The sequence below is a fragment of the Elephas maximus genome, chromosome 20 (assembly GCF_024166365.1).
Source record: "Elephas maximus indicus isolate mEleMax1 chromosome 20, mEleMax1 primary haplotype, whole genome shotgun sequence".
Taxonomy (NCBI): domain Eukaryota; kingdom Metazoa; phylum Chordata; class Mammalia; order Proboscidea; family Elephantidae; genus Elephas; species Elephas maximus.
The window spans coordinates 43,709,230-43,732,288 of NC_064838.1; the positions used below are offsets into that span (position 1 = coordinate 43,709,230).

General features: G+C 61.6%; 1 protein-coding gene across 2 annotated transcripts in view; it reads right to left on the reverse strand.

The window, feature by feature from the left end:
• The window catches only part of PLXNA1 (plexin A1), a 66,709-nt gene that overhangs the window by 19,588 nt on the left and 24,062 nt on the right, over positions 1–23,059 (reverse strand). For both annotated transcript variants that reach the window (XM_049862531.1, XM_049862532.1), the window contains exons 4-17: positions 13,115–13,255; positions 11,709–11,809; positions 11,255–11,378; positions 11,016–11,169; positions 10,115–10,214; positions 8,559–8,673; positions 5,406–5,606; positions 3,419–3,515; positions 3,139–3,332; positions 2,824–2,975; positions 2,603–2,723; positions 2,094–2,230; positions 787–954; positions 413–506 (exon numbers count right to left, since the gene is read on the reverse strand). In XM_049862531.1, coding sequence (XP_049718488.1) covers positions 413–506; positions 787–954; positions 2,094–2,230; positions 2,603–2,723; positions 2,824–2,975; positions 3,139–3,332; positions 3,419–3,515; positions 5,406–5,606; positions 8,559–8,673; positions 10,115–10,214; positions 11,016–11,169; positions 11,255–11,378; positions 11,709–11,809; positions 13,115–13,255 — 1,899 coding nt within the window. The remainder of the gene's footprint in view (positions 1–412; positions 507–786; positions 955–2,093; positions 2,231–2,602; positions 2,724–2,823; positions 2,976–3,138; positions 3,333–3,418; positions 3,516–5,405; positions 5,607–8,558; positions 8,674–10,114; positions 10,215–11,015; positions 11,170–11,254; positions 11,379–11,708; positions 11,810–13,114; positions 13,256–23,059) is intronic.

Consider the following 23,059-nt stretch of genomic DNA (forward strand, 5'->3'; position numbering starts at 1 on the left):
ATCAAAGCTAGGGGACAGGGTGCCTCCCAGTGCCTGAGACCCAGCCCTTGCTGGACTCCATTGCCTGCCCCTTCAGAGAGGACAGGTCACCTTCTCCATAGCAGGCCCCACCTCCCAAGCCTGTGCCATGTGCCAAGGGCACAGACCCCAGAGGCAAAGCACTTCTGAGGGGTGCTAGCCCCACAGAGTGGGGGTAAGGTAGACTGAATAGAGCAGCTCATTTGGGTGCAAGCCCAGGCCCAAAACACAGGGGACTGCACATGGGCCTCTCCGACCCACGGCCGTCAGCCACTGCCCTCTGTGGGGCCTCTCGGGGGGCCTGGGTGAGAGAAGCTGAGGAGCAAGCTGTGTGGACAGCCTCACAGGCAAAGGCCCGCAGACGACAGGCCAGCCAGCACTGATGAGCACTCACGTTCTCCCGCTCGACACCTCCGTACTTGGCCCGGATGCGGGGCTCACGGACAGTGGCCAGGTTGGTGCCCGTGACCGTCAAGAGGGTCCCCCCACTGCAAGATAAGGGCAGCAGTGAGTCATCAGAAGATGCTGTGAGCCCCTCCCACCAGAACCAGCACATATGGGCGAGGTCAGACCAATCCAGCCTCCCCAACAACAGCAGCAGACCAACACCTCTGCACAGGGCACTCGAGGCACAACCAGGCGGGGGTAGCTGAGGACAGGTGTGTTCAGGCCCCAGGAAAGGGACCCTGGGCTCAGCTCTGGTCCTCAGCAGCAAAGAACAAGGAGGCAGGTCAGGCCCGGGGCCTGTGCAGGTTGGGGCAGCCGCACCTGTTGATGCTCCACTCTGGGTCGATCCTCAGGACAGTGGGGTCCTCAGTGTAGTTGTACTGCACCTCGGGGTTGGTGAGCTGGGCACGGTTGATGTTGATGACGATGGGGGCGCTGCCAGGGCTCTGCCCAGGGGGTGTCAGGCACCGGATCTCCCGTGAGTTCCTCCTGGAAGAGCAGGAAAGAGGCACTCAGGGGAGGAAGACCTCCAGACGCTGTCATACACAGCAGGTGACCCAGGCCCAGCACCCCACCTCCCTGGGCCCACTGCCTCCTGGATGTGGAGTGCAAACCCCTCAAGTGGGCCCGGAGTGCCCTGCCCCACGGCCCCCACTACCCCATGCCATCCTGGCCTTCTGGGCTCTGCCAAACTAACCTGCCCCTGCCACCTCCCCCAGGCACACGACCCAGGCGGCCTCCCTCTCGGGCCACAGCGCTACAAAAGGGGTCCTCCTGCCCACACTTGCTCTCACAGCACCCCTGTGTCCCCAGCCAGGCCCCTCAACCTCTCTGTAGCACCTGCCTGCCTGCCCATCAAGCACTGCCTCGCTGGCAGCTGGGCTCCCACAAGCCCTTGAGGCAGCACTGCAGGCGCCCATGGTGCCCAGAGATGATCGAGGGACAAGGCCTACGCCCAGCCTACTCTGAGGAGGGCCCAGTGTGGCACTTGGTGCCGATCCCCCTCCGCCTCAGCGCCCTTATCTGAAAGACAGGCTTAACTCTCATCTCGCTGGACCACGAGGAGACCCTGTGAGGTAGCCTGGGTTGGGCAGTCCTCGGGGTCTCCCACACTGGAGTCTCCCTGCCTGTGGCCTGGCCGTAGCATCCCTGCCAGCCAGGTGGCCTTGCAGCGCAGCCCTGCAAACTCCACAGCCCAGCAAACACCGTGATTAGTGCTGATAAAACGTAATTACCACAGGGAAATATTTAAAGGGCCGTCTGTTATCACCCTAATCTAAAATTACCCACTTCAAATCTCAGATTTTTGTTAAGACTTCCTTTTTCCCTCAGTTTTTTAAAAAAACTCTTACTGTGGTCCAAGATATTCCTCTACCCGTCCCCTGCCCTGGAAGAGAAGGACCAGGGCCCAGACAGCCAGCCCCTCCCACCTGCCCCCTCTGCCCTTCCCGCTCCGGAGGTAGCCCCTGTCACCATGGGAACCTTCTCCCACCTCTGGGTTTCCATAGTGATCACCCCAGCCAGGCTCTCCACAGCCCCGTTTCCCTGGCAACGGCAGGGGGGCACATCGCCACGTGAGCCAGGAGGAGGTGCAGCCCGGCCCCCACACCTCACCCGCACCCCCATACCAGGAGAAGGAGCAGGGCCGGCCGCCGACAGACACCGCCACATCGCTGCCCGCATTCAGGTGGCTCCCCTCGATGCCGATCCAGGTGCCCCCAGAGAGAGGCCCACGGGCTGGGCTTACACGGTAAAAGGTTGGGGTCTGAAGCAAGAAGGAATTTGTTGGGGCTCCCAGGAAGCCCCACCCCTTTGGGGCCAGATGGGGTCAGAGTCTTGCACAGCCCACTGGGAGCCTAGGGCCTTCGGGCTGGTCACACAGCCCAAAGGAGCAGGCTCCGGTGGCCACAGAACTAGAGCTGGGCCTGAGATGAGGAGGCATGAGGCAAAAGGGGGCAGCACCCAGGTCCAAGGAAGAGCAGGAATAAAGATGTGGCTGGACAAGAGGGCCCCAAGGGAGGACGGGTAGCCCACTGCTGGCAGTGGCACGGCCCCTCCACCCAGACAAGACCCTAGCAGACCCCGCCGCCGACCAGCATGCTGTCCCTCCCCCAGTCTGGGCCCGAGGAGGGCTTACCACGAAGGTGAAGCGCTTGGGTGACAGGGCCCGGTAGTGGGGGGAGCAGTCTCGCACACACACCTCCACAAGGGCGTCGTGGCCACGCACCAGGCTGGCATCCCCAATCTCACAGACGATCCTGTAGACCACAGGTGGTTCAGTGGGCAGGCAGGCAGGGGGCCCACGCAGGCCAGTGGAGACCCCCACCCACCCCACTCACCTCCCCGCCCCACACTCACTGCTCGGCGCTGACGTACTCGCTCTCCACAGGGCTGCATAGCACCTTGCCCACGCGCACACCCAGCCGCACGTCCTCGAACTTGAGGCCCAGGTTCTCGCCCGTGATGGTGAGCCGTGTGCCCCCCTGCCTCGGGCCCGTCTCAGGGGACAGCTGCGGGAGGGCAGAAGCTGGGCCTGGCACCCGACCGAGGGCCCAGCCCTAGCTCGCCACCCACCCTGTGCTGAGGGAGGGCTGCCTGGGGATGACAGGGGTGTCCATTCCACTGGGGGCTGGTTGAGGGGTCGGGCGCCTTGACGGGGGCTGCCGTGCCTACCTTGAGGATCTTGGGATCGGTGCAGCGGCTGCTGCCATGGCGGGCATGCATCCAGGAGCCAGGCGTGTCAGCGGGGCAGTGGTGACGCAGGGAGCAGCGGCGCTCAGCCACACACCAACCACACTCAAAGCGCGGGTCGGCCTTGAGGCAGAGGCCACAGCTTTCCCGCAGGGCTGGGCACTTATAGAGGTGTGCTGGGGTGGGGTGGGGTGGGGGGTCACAGTCAGTTCAGCCCTCTGGCCCACCCCTACCCCCATCCCTGTGCCTGGCCACAGCTCACCCTGGATGTTCTGGGGGTTGTCGATGACAAAGTTGCCATTCCACACGACTGAAAGGTTCACAGGCAGGGCGCTGATGTCGTTCCCCTCATAGAAATACTGCGGGCGGTCGGCAGGGGCATCAAAAATCCACCCCACGGCCACTACCCAGCCATGCTGCAAGGTGCAGGCTCCTGGGGTGGGAGGCCACCCTTGCCAGCAGCCCCAGCCCGTTACAGACAGCCCCAGGAGAAGCCCCTGGCCAGCCCTCAGATGCACTGTGGAAAGCAAGCTTGAGGGTAGCCCTGCCCCACGACTCTAGGTGGAACCCATTTCCAACGTGGAGCCTGACGTCTCTCAGCAGCCCCCACCACCCGGCCAGCTAAAGAGCTGCTGCTGCAGGCTAAGCCCAGCTACCCCTGCCCCCAGGCATCCTTCCTGCTGGCCACGGCCCCACCCTCCAGCCTCCAGGGGTAACACTCCATTTCCCAGAGCCCACCCCAATGTGATCTCCCTGGAGGCCACCCTAGCATAGGGTCGTCAACCCGTAGGCCCAGGTCGGCCTCACACCAACAGCAGGATCTCCTAGCCGGCTTTCTGGGACATATCAGGGGTCCTCTGTAAACCCCAGTTTCTCTGTCTGCCAGGAGGCACCAGCAGTCCCTCCTCCAGGGCTGTGTGAGGTGCCCAGAGTGGGGTATCCCCACCCCAGGCCAGATCAGCAGGGAGGCTCTGCCCTCACTGCACCCCCCCAACTCAGGGTCCCCTGAGCTCAGAGCCACCCCTCCCGGAGCCCAGGTCGGGCCCCAGAGTACCCCACTTTCTGCAGTGGGTACCCTCGACCCCTCCCAGCTCAGGTGGAGGCAGGCAGCCCAGCATCTCGGGGTGGCTGGCAATTTATCATTATTTTATCTGTAGGAATTTAATTGGATCCTATCAAATTCTCCCAATACTCCCTTTTCCCTTTAAAAAAGAAAGATAAACGTGGGCCTGGAAAGAAGGACAGGTGGGCAGCACAGGAGGAAGGGGGAGACGAGAGAGGACAGCAGCTGACAGACTCAGGGACAGGCTTAGGAACCACAAAGAATACCAGCAGTCGGTCCAGGGAGATGGGAGCAGGCAGCAGGAGACGAACAATGGCTGGGAGTGGGAGGTGGAGGTACAGGTGTACAGGCACCATGGTAGAGGACCAGAGAGACGGGTGGGAGGTAGCAGCCTGCCCCCATGGCAGCCCCTCTGTGGCCCCCAGACACTGCCCCACTCTGAGCTCCCCGCTGGCCCTCCCTGGGATTTGGGGGGTGGGGCAGCGCAGGCCTGGCCGACAGCCAAATGTCCAAGGTGATATGCCCAAACCACCACGCCTCAGCCCACTCCAGGAAAGGTGTCTACAGGGAGTCCCCTGCTCTTCTGAGCTCGTTCTCCCTAACGTCAGGGGGGAGAGGCCCAAAGCATGGCAGGGACCTCCCAGAGGTCTGAGTGCACGAGGGCAGCAGGACTTGAACCCAGGCCTCCCAACTCCAATGTACTCCTACCTATCCACCTTTACCGATCACCTGTCAGCAAACTCGCTGAACCTGAACCATGAGCCTTTAAAACATCAGGCATCACGGGTGGAGTTCCAACTGGGCTCCCCCCTGGCTCTCGGGCCAACACCCACTGCGATTTGCAGATGCACAGACCAATCTGAACGCCAGGCTGCTCCACACTTGGCCACAGGGATGCAAACAAAGAGTCAAGAGGGCTTTGTGGCCCTGACTAGGCGTTCTGGGTGACAGGGATGGTGAGGACAGGCAAACACAGCTTACACTCAGAAGCTGACGTGAATTCCACACGAAGGCAGACGCTGCCTACCTGGCCCTGACTTCCCAGTCGCTACACCCAACGACTGAGACAACGCCCCCAAACATGTGGGCAGCTCTGGGGGAGCCAACTGACACAGCCCTCCACCTGCAGCCTGGTGGACCTGGGGGTCGTGGCTACATGTCCCTCCTCTGCCGCCCAGGCGCTCACCGAGGAGTTCTGGCACTGCAGGCTCGAGCTGTTGAAGCGCAGGGCGGTCACGCGGGCCGGGCTGCCTGGGATGTGGAAGAGGCACTCGTACCCACGCTGGCCCGACTGAGGCTGTGGCAGGTTCCGAGCCGCCAGGGTGATGGGCTTCACCACGCCTACAGGCACGTAGATCTGGGTGGAGGGCAGGATCTGCGGGCAGTCCTGCAGCAACAAGGCTTCACTGAGCTGGGGGCCCTCAGGGCAGGGTGCCCATCTCTGCGTCTGCTTAGTGCAAGGGGCAGCCAGTTGGCCACGCGAGCCCCCTTGGCCAGCACGCCCTGCCCCAGGTGTAGGACCTACGGTTCTGGGGATGAGAGAGCCCCATCTGGCCTGCAGCTGGAAGATCCTCGAGGCAAAGGCAGCCGAGAGGGGGGGCCTGGGGCCCAGAGAGCAGTATAAATAGCCAGAGCCAGGCAGGAAAACAGCCTGGCCCCCAGGGCCGGCGTTTCAGCAACAATAACTGATGCAACGGGCCGGCTTCCTTGCAGCACAGCTGGCAGCGGCCGCAGCGGAGCTGGCTCGAGGGAGCCGAGAACCAGGGCTTTAAATAGAGACACCACTGAAACAGACCTGGTCCCCAGGCCCTGCAGCAGCCTCCCTGCAGGCTGGGCCGGGCAGCTCTACGGAGACGCATAGGCACTGGGGAGCAGGACTGGAAGCTCTGCAGGGACACCCCCCCCCCCCCCCGCAAACACAGACACCCTGGAGCCAGGCAGAGGGTGCAGTCTATGGGCAAGGCCGCTGGCCTCACACTCAGGGGCTGTTTCCCGTGGGGTGTTGAGGCTGCAGCCCATGGGGAAGGCACCAGTACACATGGAACCCCACCCCATCCCAGCACTTGCCGGTGCAGCAGAGGGTGCCCAGGACCAGTCCAAGGCAAGGAAAGGTCGGGCTGGCCTCCAGCCCAGGCCTCCTGCTGCCTCCCCTACCCCCAAGGCCCCTCCAGAACTTTGCTCTGACTGTCCGGACACCTCCCTTTCTCCAGACAAACCCCAGTTTGCCCTGCCACCTGAGCACCAGCACCTGTCTGCCCTCTGTGGGTCTCAGCAGCACCCTGGGGCCCCAACTACGATAAAGGGGGTGACTCGGGGCTGGGAGGTTCCTTCGGGCTCAAGCCCAGACCTGCACAGGGTTCCCTGGAACGGCCTGAGCCAGGCTGAGAGGCCTGCTGCCTCATGTCCTATTCAAAAGTGCCTATGGAAGTCAGAGGGTAACAGCAGCACGGCCCAGCCCACGGGTGCTGGCACATCCACAGGAGCCTCCACACCCAGCACAGGCCCACCCAGCCAGGGTCCCAGGGCCGCCTACGTGCCTACCATCCACATTCCCCAGAAACTAAGGAAGATGGTAGGCTGTGACAGCCTGTGGTAGCCTCAGGGGGATTGTGGGGGCCTCAGGGGGAACGTGGGGGCCTCAGGGGGACTGTGAGGGTCTCAGGGGGACTGTGAGGGCCTCGAGAGGGGCTGTAAGGGCCTCAAGGGAGGCTGTAAGGGCCTCAGGGGGGCTGTGGGGATCTCAGGGGGATTGTGGGGGCCTCAGGGGGACTGTGGGGGCAGCATGGCCTGAGGAGGTGGAAGTGTGAGTATTGGCTCCCCTTAAGAGGTTTGCCTATAAAGGGCTGGGGGGCGCTGGGGGGGAGTGTACGATGGAGGGAGGAGTTTTCGGGAGAATGAACTCATTCCACAGATACTTATTGTTCTCTTTAACTACAGACCAGCGTCATTCCAGGTTCTTATTTAGACGTTTCAAATGGATATAATATAAGCACAGATCTAAAGATTCAACTTCTTTGAATTTTAAAGAATTTAGGTGAATGATAACCAACAGCACTCTCTCCTCAGAGCCCTCTCTCATCTCTGGCTCTGGCTCCCTCCTTCAGGGGTGCCCCAAACTCAGTAACGCACTTGCGGTGTCTCACAGCGCCCTGTCTTGGCCACTGCTCCCCACTTCCTGTTGTGAAAGGCAGGGTCTGGTCACCTGTGCCTTAGCCCCTCCGCTGTATGGGCAAGGGTATCCAAGAACCCCCCCTCCAACCCTCGCTCACAAGCGTTAGGCAGGACAGCAGGACCCTGAGCTCTAGGGGACCTTTGCCTGTTCTGAGATGAGGGTGACAGCTTGGTGGCACGGGTTAGGGGGCAAGAGGGACAGACTGAATGTAAAGGAGGAAGGGGCTCATCTGAGGGTGGGCTGCAGGGGAGGGGGCTCCTTTGCTGGGGCAGATGAGAAAGAGGTGCACTCTGGGGGTGGAGGAGAAGTCCATGTCCATGGGTCTCCTGTGGCTTCTGTTTCTCTGGGAAGCTGGAGGTGCTGATTGGGGACCTACTGCGCATGCAGCCCCGGCCTCAAATTCTGGCTCCCCTAGCCCAGGTTAGATGCTGAGCCCTGCCCAGCAGATCCCATCTCTGCCCATACCACCTGGCCCAGGACCTGCCCCACGCTTGTCCTAAGAGCCTCAGGCCCCAGAAGAAGTGGCACCTCTGATCATAAACAAAGTCAGTGCCTTACCCAGACTCCAAAATAATTACTACGTAATTACTATCAATTACCACGCACTGCTTCAAACGACTCGAGGAGCCAGCCAGCAGCGCTGTGAGTTAGTCACACAGGTCTCCCTCACCCATCTGCCCCACAGAGTGCAGGGCATCAGGCCTCACCCAACCTGGCCCCTAGGTTCACACTCCCAGCTCTGGCCACACTGCCCACCCTGAAAGCCTAAGCCCACCTGTGGCCTGGGGAAGTTTAGTCTGCAGGCCCGAGGCAGAGGTCTAGGGGCAGAGCCTCATCCAAGGCTGTCCTGATTCCCCAAGAGAGGCAGGTCCACCAAGACCAGCAGTCACTGCCAAATGCCACTAGCCAGAGCAGCCCAGGATAACATCTTTTGGGCCTGGTGTCCAGAGTTCTCCAACGTTGGCCCCAGGCCGCCTGTGACTCATCCCTGCACACCCCAACCCTGTCCTCCTCTGGTCTCCATTCCCCAGGCCCCTTGCCCACCACGATCTCCACCCAGAGCACCTTCCTCCATCAGCCCATGCAGCTCACGGATCTGCTCTGCCCAGTGGGGACCAACTGTTCCCTGCAATGACACGGGTCCCACCCCCACTGGAATGGCCGTACCTCCGACACGTTGACGCGGCCCTCCAGGAAGGCGCAGTCAGCAGCATTGTGGGTGCAGACATGGCGATACTTGCACCAGTGGCAGGGGAAGGAGCCGTTGACACAGGATAGGCAGCTGCAAAGAGAAGGCCGGGAATGAGGTCCCGGGAAGCCCTGCCCTGGCCACACAGAATGCCACCTTGGGACGCGTGCAGAGCTGTTCTCAAGGCCCCAGGCAGTCTCCTCCTCGCCTGCCCTGGCCCCCCAGTCCTACCCACCTCACTGTTTTTCTCCCTAGAGCCAGTCACCACCAACCCTCCAGCCCAGCACTTCCCAACAGAACTCTCCTCGGTGGTAGCAAGCTTAGCGCTGCCTGTCTGATGCGGCACCACCGGCCACACATCACCCCAGGGCACCTGAGACATGGCCAGTGTAGCTGAGGAACAATGCTTTTCATGTCACTCCATTTTAATGGTTCAGACTTAAATGCAGGTGGCCGAGGGTGGCGAGCGGGTGGCCAACAGCGGCTATGCAACCTACTCCTCTTCACCTTAGGCTCCACCTGGGCAGGAGCTGGGCCCCAGGCCTCTAACAGGGCTGTCGGGAACAGGTGCTCAGGAACCCCTGAGCTGGATGAATGGACACCTTCGCACACAGCACACACGTCTCTGAATCAACAGCCCCGAGGCACAAGCTGCCCCAGCACACCCCACCATCTTCCTGTAAGGGTCTCCCATCCCTGGCAGCCCACCTCTGGCCCACCCTTGGCCATCACTGTGCAGCCCCCGCCCCACAGAAAGCAAGAAACTCCACCTTTATTTCAGCCACTGCCTGACACATAGTAGGTGCTCGACAGAGCTGGGGAGGGAACTGATCCCTGAGTCACACACTAGCAGGCAGAGGCACCATGGGGAACAAAGTGCTTCCTGTTCTCTAAGGCTGTGCCAAGGGCTGGATGCCCACAGCCAAGACAGGACCACAGACAGGCAACATGCGCACGCGAGGCAGAGCTGGACCACACCTGGTCCAGGCTGAGGGTAGTGGGGCGGGGGGGGGAGGGCGGGAACCAGAGGACAACCTAGAGACCCCATCTGCCCCCACCACCATCCACCACCATCCGCCACCATTTCCCTCCCACCCACCACCACCTTCTCCCTCACCCCTGCCTCCCCTCTGGGCCTACAGCCCCTCCTCCCCACAGTGACCAGAGACCACGATGTGTAGGTCAGAATCTGGCATGCCTGCCCAGCACCACAGTCACAAGACCTTCTCTCCCACCCTGGCCCATGCCTGACCGGTCTGACCTCTGCCCACCAGCCCCTCTGCTCAGGCCACACACACGTTCCTGGCCCCAGGGCTCCCCTGCCTTCAAGCTATTCCCACGCTGCTTCCTCTCTTACCCAACCGCATGTCCTCACCATCCTCGCCCCACTAGACAGAGGCTGGGTCTCCAGCTCCAGGGAGGCAGAGCGGAAGACAGCAAACAGGACCACAGGGGAAGGGGGTGAGGGCAGGCGAGGCAGGTGCGCCCCAGCTAAGCCCACCCAGGCCCACAGCCCTGCAGCCCAGATACTCACGACTGGTGGACACTGCAGTTGTAAAAGACGAAGTCCACAGATGCAAACTTCTTCCCTGTCTCCTTGGACTTCAGGTAGAGTTTCACCACCCGCTGGTCTCCTGCCAGAAACACATGGGCTGCTGCAGACACGGTGAGGCCACCCAAGGTCGCAGAAGCCAAGGCCCATCACACAAGCCTGTAGTGGCCCCTGACCAGGCCAAGCCCTTGTTCTGTTGATGAGGAAACTTGAGGCCCAGAGCAGGGGACATGCCCAAGAACCCTTTATGCCCTCATAGGGCAACCACATGTGGTGGGGCCCAGTCCCAGCTGAGGAGGCCCACCAGATCCCGCTGTCTACCCTAACCAACTGCTAGCAGATAGACAGATGGGGTAGTGGAGTCAAGGCTACACTTGGGCTACAGGTGAGTGTGGGATGACTGTGTGATGGACCACAGCAGCCACGGGACCCGGTGCTCACCCAAGCCCATCACCCTCCACGCAGAGACCACAGCCCACACCAGGGGCCACAAGCCCGTGTGACCTGCCTACAGGATCTCTGACCTCACCCTCGCTGCCCCTCAGCTCCCTGGCTCTCTGCTGTCCATGAACAGGCCAGACAAGCTCTGCCCCACGGTCTCTGACCTGCCCGTCTACTCTCCCCTTCACCTTGCAGGCTCCCATCACACACACGAGCCTGTTCCCCATAGAGGGGCCTCCGTGACTCTGCCCCAGTGCCAGGAACATTTCCTCCGCTCCAGGACGAGGCTGAGGGCGGGAACCCTGGACACCAGACGTTAAAATCTCTGGGGCTAACATACTATGGGGGTATTCCGGACAAAGGAATGAACGGCAGGCATGACTCCCCCCAAAGCCTCTGCACAGGAGCCGTCCACCCTCACCCCATGGGCCCACACACTCACCCTGGCCCCGCGTGATGGGCGCCACCTCACGGGCGGAAGGGGAGAGGCAGTGGATGCGGCCATCCTCCAGGACACTCTCAGACTCGGTGAAGTCCTCAAAGGAGCAGTTGACGCCAGCCGAGAGGTCAGGAACGTTCCAGGCCTGCAGCACGAGCTAGGCACCGTGGCCAGCAGGTTGAGTGCCCTCACCTCCCACAGCCCCTCCCACGGCCATCGCCCAGGGTGGGGGGCACACTTACTGGGACCTGGGACATGGTGACAGAGACGTTGCGTGGCTGCACCGTCAGCTGCACACACTGCAGCAGGTCTGAGGCGAAGCGCTGGGGCTCATCTGCCCGCTCACAAGCATCTTGCCGAGAGCAGCTAAAGGCAGAGGGTGCCAGGGTAGGCAGAGGCAGGAGGAGGCCCAGAGGAGATCCCCAGGTGGCCAGCCCCCTGTGGGAGCTTCCAGGTCTTAGCTCCAGAGCCCCAGCCCATGACACACCTGTCCATGGGAGCCCCACCTTCTCTGGGGGGGAGCTGGTCAGAGAATAACACAGGAAAGGGCCAGGCTCAGAGCACACATTGCCCAGTGGATCCCAGAGGAGAGTGTAATCCACCTAAGGTCCACACAAAGGCTGGGCCCTCCCAGGTCCCTGACCACCAGGCAGGGTGCAAGACCTCCCATCACCCACCCACCCAGTCCAAACTCACATGCTGTGCAGGACACACCACCCGCAGTGGGGATCCCTCGACCCCAGGCACAGCTCACACGACGTGTACTGCACACAGCTCTCCACCGGCACCCGCGTCACCTGGGAGGAGCACGGCGTCAGGAACCCCTCCCCGCCACACTCAGCGCCTGCTTCCCAGGTGAGCCTCACCCCATGCCCGGTCTCTATGGGGGGCTTGGGAGCCAGTGGGGAGCAAGTGACCTTGGCGGGGGGGTGGGGGCCAACCAGTGAAGAGCCTAGAGCTCATCCAGAGCCAATCCATGGTGTGGACCACACCCCCACTCTGAACTCCCTGGGGAGCACTTCAACAGGCTAAAGGTGATGTTCAGGGGGACAGGCCGGGCCCACAAACCCACCTCACCAGCCTTGGTGCTCAGGGGGGGCAGGCCAGGCCCACACACCCACCTCATCAGCCCTGGTGCTCAGAGGGGCAGGCCGGCCCCATACACCCACCTCATCAGCCCTGGTGCTCAGAGGGGCAGGCTGGGCCTGCACACCCAACCTCACCCAACCCCGGGTGCTGAGGGGCAGGCCGGGTCCACACACTCGACCTCGTCAACCTTGGTACTCAGAGCGGCAGGCCAAGCCCACACACCCGACCTTGCCAGCCTTGAGGTCCCAGGGGCAGAATCACAAGGAGAGTGAGTCAGCCTAGCCACCAAGCTCCCAGCTGTGGAGAGAGGCCTCTGGGGGAGAGTGGGAGTGGGCCAGGAGGGAGGGAGACTGGGCCTCACCCAGGCTCATGCCTCTGGCCTGCCTGCCCCCTCCCTGCCTGCCTGCCTGGCTACCACAGGGTCACAGGGTGAGCAGAAGGGGAAAAGCTGACCCCACACAGGCCAGGCTAAGGACAAGCACATGGCCTTGAGGGCTGGGACCAGGCACAGGGCTGGGCAGGCCAGGCCTCCAAGGGTCCACAGAAGCTCCCACCCTGCAGCCCTGCAGTGCCACAGATAGCCCCAATGGCTCCCCTGGCAGCCCTGTCCAGCCAGACAGGGCAAAGGCTGGGCCAGATCTCAGCCCAAAGTCTGGCCCCTCATCTTAGGCTGGGTCTGGGCCCAGGTTCCACCCCAAACTCTAAAAGCACAGCAGTATTCAGATTCTGATTTCATTTATACATCATTCCTATTGCCACAAAGTCCCTCCATGGAGCGGGGTTAGCTAGCCCTACCCAGGATTGTTGGGAGGCAGGGCTAGGATTAGTGCCTGGGATGCTGGTGCAGGGTTTTGGTGCCAGAACATGCCTGGTGTGGACACCGTGGCCAGGTGGACCTTGGGACACCTGTGGGAGGAGAGTCAGTCCCCCGCTCTAAAGTGACTCTGCCCCGACTCCCTCCTTGGCCTCTTACCCAGCCCTGTGGCCCCCAACGGCAATGAGTGGGAACCCACCTGCTTCTCCGTCATGGCGTAGAGGTACTGACGGTTGGGACTGAGGACGAGGTCTCGCAGGATGGGGCTGCCCTCTTGTGCCACCACGCTCTCATAGGCCAGGGCTGGCCGGCCACTGGGGCTCGCCAAGTCCACCAGGATCTGCGGGCAGCAGGGCCTGAGTAAGGCTGTGCTGATGCCTTACTACCCCAGGCCCCCTCAGGTCAGGAGCCCAGAACACTGCCCCCCAAAGCCCTGTAAGACAAGGCAGGCTCAGAAAGGGCCACACTCCTGCCCCCACCCCCACCCCACCCCCAGGGTGCCAGGACCCTGTGCAGGACAGACTCCGGCCAAGTCAGGCAGGTGCTGGCCCTGGCCCTCCACCTGCCACAGCTCAGGGGTGAGCATGTTAAGGGGCTGGGGACAGCCCACCACCCAGCACTGAGCAGCACTGGCACGCCTTGGGAAAAGGTACCCAGGGCAGGCACCCAATCCTCCTGGGGAGTGGTGTTTGCACAGGGCTGGGAGGCTGGCAGGGCTGAAAGCCTGCCGGGTAGGGAGGCTACAGTGAGTGTGAGGGGCTGAGGCCAGAGCCCAAGGGTGTCCTGGAGGTGGGGGACATCCCTGCAGAAAGCCACGGAGGTGCACAGGCAACTCATCGGCATGGAGATATATTCCAGACCCCAAACAAGCCGGCCGCTAATTAGCCAGCTCTTCTCCGCAGCTTGGGATGCTGCAAGTATTTTTAGTTGCTTTTACCAAACAAATGTATTTAATTAACGGAGAAACCCAGGGGGCTTTCCAGAGATGGGCTCTGGGGCAGTGCCAGCTCAGCCTTTACCAGAGTGGGCTCCCATGGGCACAGGGCAGGGACAGGGCCCCGCCCAACCCGGCCACCACCCGCTTCGGGGCTAACCAACTCCACCTCCCAACAGCGTCCCTGGACCCAGCTCTCATCTTTGCCCCAGCCATTCCCTCCCAGAGAAGCCGGCTGGCCCCCAAACGACCCACCCCCACACGACCCACCCCCACACCGGCAGGGCAGGTCTGTGGCCAGTGACAGCCCTGATGCAGGCCTGCAGGGACACCAGGGCGGGGCACTGTATCGCTGGCTCACTCCCTCCTCCCCCCTCCCCCACCCAAGCTCAGGCCAGAGAGGCAGCCGCGTGGAGAGTGGGAGGGCCGCATTCCTGAAAGCCCAGCCAGCACCCCCACATCCGCTCAGCTGCCTCCCCGCCAAGCAGGCTTAAACCAAACCAGGCCCAGAAGAGCTGAGCCTGGGGCTGGGGGGTGGCCAGGGGGCTGGGCCAGCTGCAAGTACGCCTGCAGGGCTGAGCCCTAGCGGTCCAGAAAGCTCTGGTCCTGACCTCTAGACCTCTGCAGATCAGCAGCGCAGGCAGAGAGCTCCGAGGACAGGGCCTGCACTGGGCCTACCCCCACTGGCCTGGCCTACCCACTGTGACCCTCACCAGAGCCGCTGCCCAGGCCGGCCCTGAGCACTACCTGCTCATTCTTGTCAGGTCCTGGAGCATCTGCGCACAGGCAGGACGGCCCAGGCAGGGAGGGGTGCTCCACACCACCTGGGCACACCTTGGCTCAGACACACCCAACTGTGCTGCCCAGGTGGGCTGCTTCACGACTCTGTGCCTCAGTTTCCCTGCCCAGTGATAGATTACCAACGTGTCTCTCCCCACCTGCGTTGTTTGCAGAATTAAATGAGGACCACACCAGAATCCCAAACAGAAGAGGCATGGAGGAACCAGGGACCCACAGGCAACCACCAAACTCAAGTAGCCACCACACAGGACTGGGCAGGGCTGGGCAGGACAAAATGGCCCAGGGGAAGACAGCGAGGTGGGCCAGGCACAACCTGGGCCTGAGACAGAACACCGGTGGAGATGAGAGGTCCAGACCCAGAGCCTCCAGGCCACAGACGCAAAGCAGGCCAGGGACTTCCTTCCCGTCCCCCACCCAAACTCCCCCGGGACCTGTCCTCACCTGTCTCCCACTCCTGTGTCTCCACCAGCCATCAGCAGGCCCGATCCATCTACCCACAACCACATCCTCACCCACAACCACATCCTCCTGGCTCTTCCCCAACATTCTCCCCAACACTGCCCCCAGCCAGCGCTCCCAGATCCATGGCCTGCCAGGCACAGGGCCTCCTGGTCCTGGCTAGGCACCCCCTCATGAAGGAGACAGACTATGCCCTCAGGCCAAAGGCCTGCCTGAGCTGCTAGCCCCTCCCCACCCAGGGTGGGCTGTGTGATGGGATAACTGGGTATCACCCCAAGGGGCAATCCCACCCAGAGTGGAGGGGGGGAACTTCCACATCTAACTCTTCAGGGAATAGGGCAGCCAGGGGGTCAGGCCAGCAAGCTTAAAGGTGGGAGGTCCTGGGTCCAGGGGTTCGGAAAGGTGGGAGAGGCAGTTCCAACCACCAGCTGGATGGAGAGGGGGCCTGGCCCCAGGCTCTGAAATGCCCGTGCCTCCCTCCCCGTAACGTGCCGATGCTGACAGGTGGCAGCTGACAGCTGCAGCAGGCAAGTGACTGGGGCACATGCATTCAGCTGTCTGTCTGCCACACACCCATCTGTCCACCACCTGCCCCTCACATGAGCAGGGAGGCCCCGGCAGGCTTCCTGGAGGGGATGGGTGGCCACTGGAGGACTGTCATGGATTGAATTGTGTCCCCCAAAAATTCATGTCAACTTGGCTAGGCCACGATTCCCAGTATTGTGTGCTTGTCCTCCATTTTGTGATCTGATGTAAATACACGTTGTAAATCCTAACCTCCATGCCTGTGACTAGAGACCTGGTGGCACCAGTGGTTAAGCATTTGGCTATTAAAAGGTCGGCAGTTCAAATCCTCCAGCACTCCTTGGAAACCCTATGGGGATATTCCACTCTGTCCTAGAGAGTCACTATGAGTCAGAATCAACTGGACAACAACGGGTTTGGTTTCGTTTGGTTATCCCTGTGATTTCGGTCCCATTTGGGAGTGACTTGTCCATTATGTTAATAAAGCACAATTAGATTACATTAATGAGGACTGGGGTGGGAGTCACACCTTTTACCTTCGGGAGATAGACGGAGAGAGAAGTGAACAAAGAAGGACCTCACGTTACCAAGAAAGAAGAGTGGCATACATCCTTTGGACTCGAGGTCCCTGCGCTGAGAATTTCCTACACCCCGGGGACGACTGAGACAAGGACCTTTCCCTAGAGCCAACAGAAAGAAAGAAAGCCTTCCCCTAGAGCTGGCACTCTGAATTTGGACTTCTAGTCTCCTAGACTGTGAGAGAAAAGGTTTGTTTGTTAAAGCCACACACCTGTAGCATTTTTGTTGTAGCAGCACTAGATAACTAAGACAAGGACCGCTGAGCCTTTCTGAGGGCCCAGAGGGCACAAACGCAGAGGCAGGCCCTGCGTGCGCTCGGTGCTCACATCCCAGATTCAGCAGGGACCCTGCATGCTCACACCCAGGATAGTCATGGAGAGTTCTCTAACAGGCAAAGACTGATCCCCAAGGGAAGTTTGCTGCTTCCCTGAAACTGGCTCCACTGCACCACACACCAGAGGGAAACTGAGGCTCACACACTGGAGCAGCCAGAGGAATGCAGAGCCCTGGGTCCCCAGCTGCACGGGGGGCACAAGACTTGTCCCAAAATGAAGGAAGGCCCCAGCACGCAACCCTGCCCTGGAGGTGCCTGGAAAGACAGGCTGGAGGCAGTCCAGGAAGAATTGGGAAGGGCAGGGAGGCGGCACAGGGCCAGGCTGGTTGGAAGACAGCGGGGCACAAGACAGACCTGGAATGCATGTGCCAAGCCTCACAGCCCAGCCCACTGCTGTCCACTCAAGGGCCACCCAGCTGGGTTGGCCCACCCTTGGGCAGCCAGGCCCACCACCCCTTCCCAATGCAGCTGGGCCGGGGCCTCCAGCTATTGCCTCCCTCCTCTGCAAACCTTTCCCCAAAGACCACCAGCGCCTCCCAGGCCAGCCTCTGAGACCCTTGCCCAAGTTGCCCCAAACTACACCATGGCCACCCTCCCTGTCTCCATGGAAATCTTCCTATTTCCAGGTCTCGGGACTGAGCTCATGGGGCCCCTCTGCTCCTCCCCACCCATCCCTTCTGCTGAACCAGCTCAGGGAGTGCCATCCAGCTCCCCAGGCTAGCCCAGTCAGGCTGCACCATCCCCCATAATTGCCTACCTCCAGCTCTGACATCTCCCTTCAAGGAAATGGGTGCAGACCCATCCAGCCTCCAGCACAACCCTCTCACTACCCACATCGTCCTCTCCCTGGGCTTCTTGGCCTGTCTGAAAACTGGGGAGTTGACCTTGAACACAGCTATCCATGTCCCTGACAAGGGTGTGGGCCCCAGGGGCCTGTGGGTGCCAGGGCAAAGCAAAGCCCTTAGCTGCCTGCATAGGGCTGGGAAGGCCCCTGCAAACCAAGAACCCACCCACCGCCACCACAGGCACCACCTGACCTTCCGCTCAGTACAAGGAAGCCAGCCCAACCCCAGGACCCCCTTCCTTCTGCTCAGGGCCGCGAGGGCCCAGCAGACCCCAGGGCAAGGAGGGAGTTGGCATGAGTGGGCAGCCCCTGGCCCTGAAGGCCCCCAGCCAGTTGGCCTGCCCCCCTCACTGGCGCAGCCGGCCAACTGCTGCAGGGAGGCAGCTGACGACCCGGCCAGGTCAGCTGTGGGCCCAGTCCGGCACCAACAAAGGGCCCATTCTCCGGGCGTGGGCAGGCGGGGCGCAGGGAGGATGTCTGGGGCTCTCCAGGCTGTTTGCCAAGGACGGCACGCGCCCTAGCCACCCAGAGGCAGGGGGCTGGCCAGCCTGGCCCCAACCCGGAAACGAGAGCACCCTGCCCTGCCCACCCCATCAGGAGGAGCACATGGTCTCCAGACAAAGGTGGGTGGTAGGAATAGGGGACACACAATAGAGAGAGGGGCACAGGACACAGGACTTCCCATCCATGAGCCGCTCACGACCCTAGGTCTCCAGTGCCACAGCCATTCTGCAATCCCACTGCCAAGCCCATTCCTGGGCTGGCGGCAGGGTGGTCCCTGGAGGAGCTCTGAGGCTGACAGAGGCCCCTGGGCTGGCCAGCAAACCAGTTCGAATAGGACCATCTACAGGGTCCCAAGACCCACTCACAGTGTCACCGGCCGGAGGGGCCCGGTGCCACTCCCCAGTCAGGACTGGGCAGACCCGCTTGCAGAACCCTCTCACATCTCCGGAGCCCCTGCATCACGTCCCGGCCTTCACAGGGCTGCCGCGGGACCCCCACTCCTCTGGCTGAGCTAGGCTTGAGGCCCCTTCCAGGGTCCACGCCATCCTCAGAAAGGCCAGGAGGAATCTGATACTGGAAAAACAATTAACGACTTCCTCTCAGCAGTAATTGAGTAATTAAAACATGATCTGCAGGCGGCCTGGTGGCTATAATTGGGCCAGACACACCTGGCAAGGGTGGGGGACCCCAGAAGCACACCCCCCCACACACACACAGATGGGGAGAGCAGGGTCCTGGAGGCAAGGGCTGGGCAGGAGCCACAGTAAGGCAAAGCCAGGGATCAGACCGGCTCCAGCAGTACCACCACAGACCCCAGAACTCCCCAGTAGGTCCTGGTGGGTGGGTGCTGCTCTCGGAGCTCAGAGACAACCAGGTACTGAAACCACATGGCCTGCACGCCACAGATGGCCTGAGGAAAATGGCCCAGGGCCAAGGATCGCTGTCCTAACCTCGGGCCTGGCACTGGCCACACGGGAGTCCAGGGGACCTTTTGGCACCCAGCCCTCAACTGACGCTCACCTGGCCCACCCTCAAGGTGGGGACACAGAGGCAGGCAGCAAGGTCCATCCGGCACATCTCAAACTCAAGAGCCATGAGCTTTGTCTCCAACCTGTAACCTCAACGCCACCTGACCTGCAGGGCCCCCCAAGCCTGACCCCTCACAGACCCACCCTCGCTCACTAGGCCCACATCCCACTGGTCACCAGCATGAGCTCAAGTTCCTGCAACTTCTGGAAGCCACCTGTGCCCCACCACCTCAACCCCTCCCAGAACCCTCCCGAGTCCTCCTTGCCCCGCCACACTAAACTCTCCCCTGCTTAGGGGCATGCCAGTGAGTTTATCCATTGCCCAAGACAAAGAGCTCCCAGGCAGCACAGGGCCCTGGGCCCTGCTTGGCCCCAGCATAACTAAGTAAACCTCAGAACCTTGGCATCTGCTGTTGCCTCGCCCAGGGCACCATTCCCAGCTCACTCCCCTAGCCCCAGGTGGTTCTGCCATCAGAGTGGACCCACCACTACACGTTACCAGGGGCCCCCACACCGACTCCTGCCATGGACAGTGTTCAAGAGCAGGACCCCACTAGCCCATGCGAAGGCAGTGTGGGCACATGGGGGCACCCCCGCCAGTGTGGCCATGAGCCTGGGTACACTTCGGAGAGGTACAAGAGGCCACTGTCAGTCTGTATCTATGGCCAAGGTTCTTCTCAAAGGCGCTGGGGCAAGTCCCCAGGCCTGGGGCAGAGGCAGCTCCCCTAGCCACTTCTCCACCAGGAGCAGAATCCACGCTCCTCTGCCTCGAGGCTGAGACAGCACACACTGGGCCCACGGGGCCCGTGGAGCAGCCTGGTGCCCTCCTGGCCTCAGTCTAGCCATAGAGTCCTTCCCAGCATAGCAGCCACACCAGCAGCTCCAGAAAGAGCGCAGTGCCTCCCCGCCCTAGGATGTGGTCATGCTGGCTAGGCTGGGAGCTGTGTGCGGAGCATCCTGCCAGGTTGCCCAAGGGCCCCGAGACCACTGCCCAGTGGTAAGGGGCCCAGAAAGTGCCAGGCAGATGAGAGGCATGCTGCGGCATCTAGGCAGAGCTCCACCAGGGCTTCCAAGCCCCACCACCCAGTCCTCAAGACAACTCGAGAACGGCCTGGTTCTGGTTCTGGAGATTCAAGGTAAAGAGATAACGGGGACCCAGCAGTCTTGCAACCCCCAAAATGTACAAAAGCCCTATGACAGACAGGAGTCAAGAACACGGCCACCAATGGTGAGATAGGCACAACCTCAAGGGCACCTGCGCAGCATGGCTATGAACAGGAAGGACACCCTCCACGTGAGTGACATGAGGACGATGCTCAAACAGCACCGAGCAAGGAAGAAAACACACTGCGTGACGCAACTCAGGAAGTTCAGAAACAGGCAAGGCAGCTGAGTGTGGAGGTCTGCCCAGGAGGCCACCTGGAGGGCTGGCTTCCCCAGGACAGCTTCCACTGCACAGTGATTGCTGCACGCTCCCAGGTGAATGTCACACCTGATAAGCAGCCTCCATGGAGCTGAAGACGCCTGACCCGGGGCCCCAAGGAACAGTCAGTCCTCCCTGCTGGGGAGCCTGCACACAGACCTGCCTCTTCAGTCAGGGATGGAAACCGAGGAACTCCTACCAAAGTGTCCTGAACCACTGACGTCAAATAGGACGCACTGCCCCCGAGCCCCTGCAAGCCTCCCCTACCCCATGCCACCCCCAGACACAAAGTTGCAGCTCCAGGGGGCAGGCAGCCCTGCAGAAGATAGCATGGCAGGGGCAGGGGGCCTTCAGGCCTTGTCTCCCGATGGTGGGGTTGCCCTGCCGACTACTGCAACCCAGCCCTCCCCAATTCAGCTCCCCCATGGCCCCCCAGAGCAGACCCTAAGCAGGGGGCAGGTGGCCAGGTCAGGGACATGGAGGCTTGGGAGCCAGGACCCCAAGAATGGGCCACAATGCACCCCCTGGCCAGGGGAGAAGGCAAAAGGCTGGCAGGAACTCTTGCCAACAGCTTCACACGTGTCTCTGAAGCACCACTTAACCTGCAAGCAGCATTTCCACCTGGGGTGAGGCAGAGGGGTGCAAAGGAGCATCTCGAGCAGCTGGGAAGCTTCTAGAGATTCGCAGGCCTCTGGAGGCAAGAGGCGTCAGCCCCCACGGTAGCCCAGGCTGGCACCAGCACCAGCCGATGCTCCTGAAAAACTGAAGCCATGGGAAGCATTAGGGGCTCCGGACAGTGGGACCTGCAGGTACCAAGGTCTGGGGGCAGTGGGGGACGGGTACCAGCCAGGAGACGGCCATCATCTGCTACAGCAGAGCTGCTTGTCACCCTGCCCACCCCACCATCCAAGAGGCCACACAGGAGATCCAAGGAACCAACATGGCAGGCAGGTGGGCCTTCCAAACTCACCCATGGCAGGGCCCAGCCTACCTCAAGGAACCCTGCAGAACCCTGAAGGAGACACGGTGACTCTGGCAAGGCGGGAGCAGACAACCCAGGGAGCTGGAACACCCATAGGGCCTGTGTGCAGAGAGACAGTAGCCTGGCCGGGAGAGCACAGGGCCAGGGTCTCCCCACGAGGCACTCCCTCCTGTACAGCCTTAGGCTGCACCTCCATCCCCGAGTCACTGCAGGAGTGTGCTCAAAGCATGTGCCCAGCCCAGGAAGAAATGCCAGCCACTCCAGAGCAAGCAGGGCACACCTGTTCTCCACGGAGGGACCAAGGCCCCAGCAGGGAAGGATCCTGTACAGGGACAGACCCTCCTGCTGGCCGCACTCTGGGTGTCCCTTGGCCCCCATGCTGAGGCCTGGCACACCTCACACAGGGCATGGGTACCACTGGGACCAAGGCCCCAGCCCAATCTACAATCCCTTGGGCCCACGAGTTTGCAACTCCTGGCCCAGCCCCTCACAGAAACAAAGCTGGCCCCCTGGACACTGCTGAAGCCCAGTACAGAGCTGCCCAAGGGACCAGGACCATCTACTCCTGTTCTGCAGAAAGTGAGTGAAGGGGTCCCTGAGCTGGCAAGGGGCAAGGGCCAGAGTTGGTTCTGGAGGACTCTAGCCAGGGCATCAGAGTGGGCCATGCCGCTGGGCTGGGCTCTGGCTGGGAGTGTCCTGGAGAAAATGTCACCTCCTGTAGAGGTTGGGGTGGGACCTCTGGGAAGCAGAGCCAGGGGTACCCCAGCCAAGCCAGCCCTGAGCTCCAGTACAGCCAGCATAGCCCTGAGCAGCTGAAGACGGCAGGTCTTAAATTAATCGACTACGATTTTACACAACACGTTCGGTGGGGCCTGGCCCAAGGCCAGCCAACTCCCTAGAGCTCCCCCGACGCTGTTAAAGCCAGGCCTGGGGAGGAGTGGCACAGCAGGGCACAGCAGCCCTGCCCCCATCAGCCACATGCACACAGGTCTCCATGGCCAGCTCCAGAATACAGGAGGAAGAGTAGGGGGCACTGACATCCCCGCACTCGGATGGTTGGGCAAGCCTTGATTTAAACACAATGAAGGTTCAAAAGCAAGACATCACTCAGCAGGGAAGAAGCCCAAAAAGGACCCATGGCCGCCCACCCTGGCTCTGGCCCCAGAACCACAGCCCTCCCCACATGCAGGCCTGGGCAGCACAGGAGGGGTGAGGTAGGAGAAGGGAGTTCTGCTGCCCACCAGGCCAGCTTTGGCCAGAATAGGCCTCTGTAGCCAGCAGGGGTCAAACGAAGGGGTGCAGTTACGAGCGGGAGGCGACCAGCTAGAGCGGGCTGTGGACAAGTGCAGGGAGGCCCACCCTTGCCCCAGCTGTGGCCTGAGCACACCTGCAGATACCCTGTCTGGGGAGTCCAGGTCATGCCAAAACATGACCCCGAGGAGCAGAGATGGCAGAGAGGCCAGGATGTCTGAGTGGCTCCTAGCCAAAACCTGAGACCCAAATGCCACCCACAGGAGGTACCTCCCAAGCTGGTCTGAGGTCACGAGGGAGCTGTGTGGGCAACTGCCAGCCGACGTCCTGGGGTCATCAGAGACAGGGCCTATGCAGGTTTCAGCCAAGGGGCAGCTGCCTGGAGGAGGGGCTACCCTGAGCCCAGCCTTATCAGAGAGGTACAGGGTGTCTGAAGCAGCAGCTCACTCCTGAGTGCTTGGCCTGAGGCCCATCTCCTCT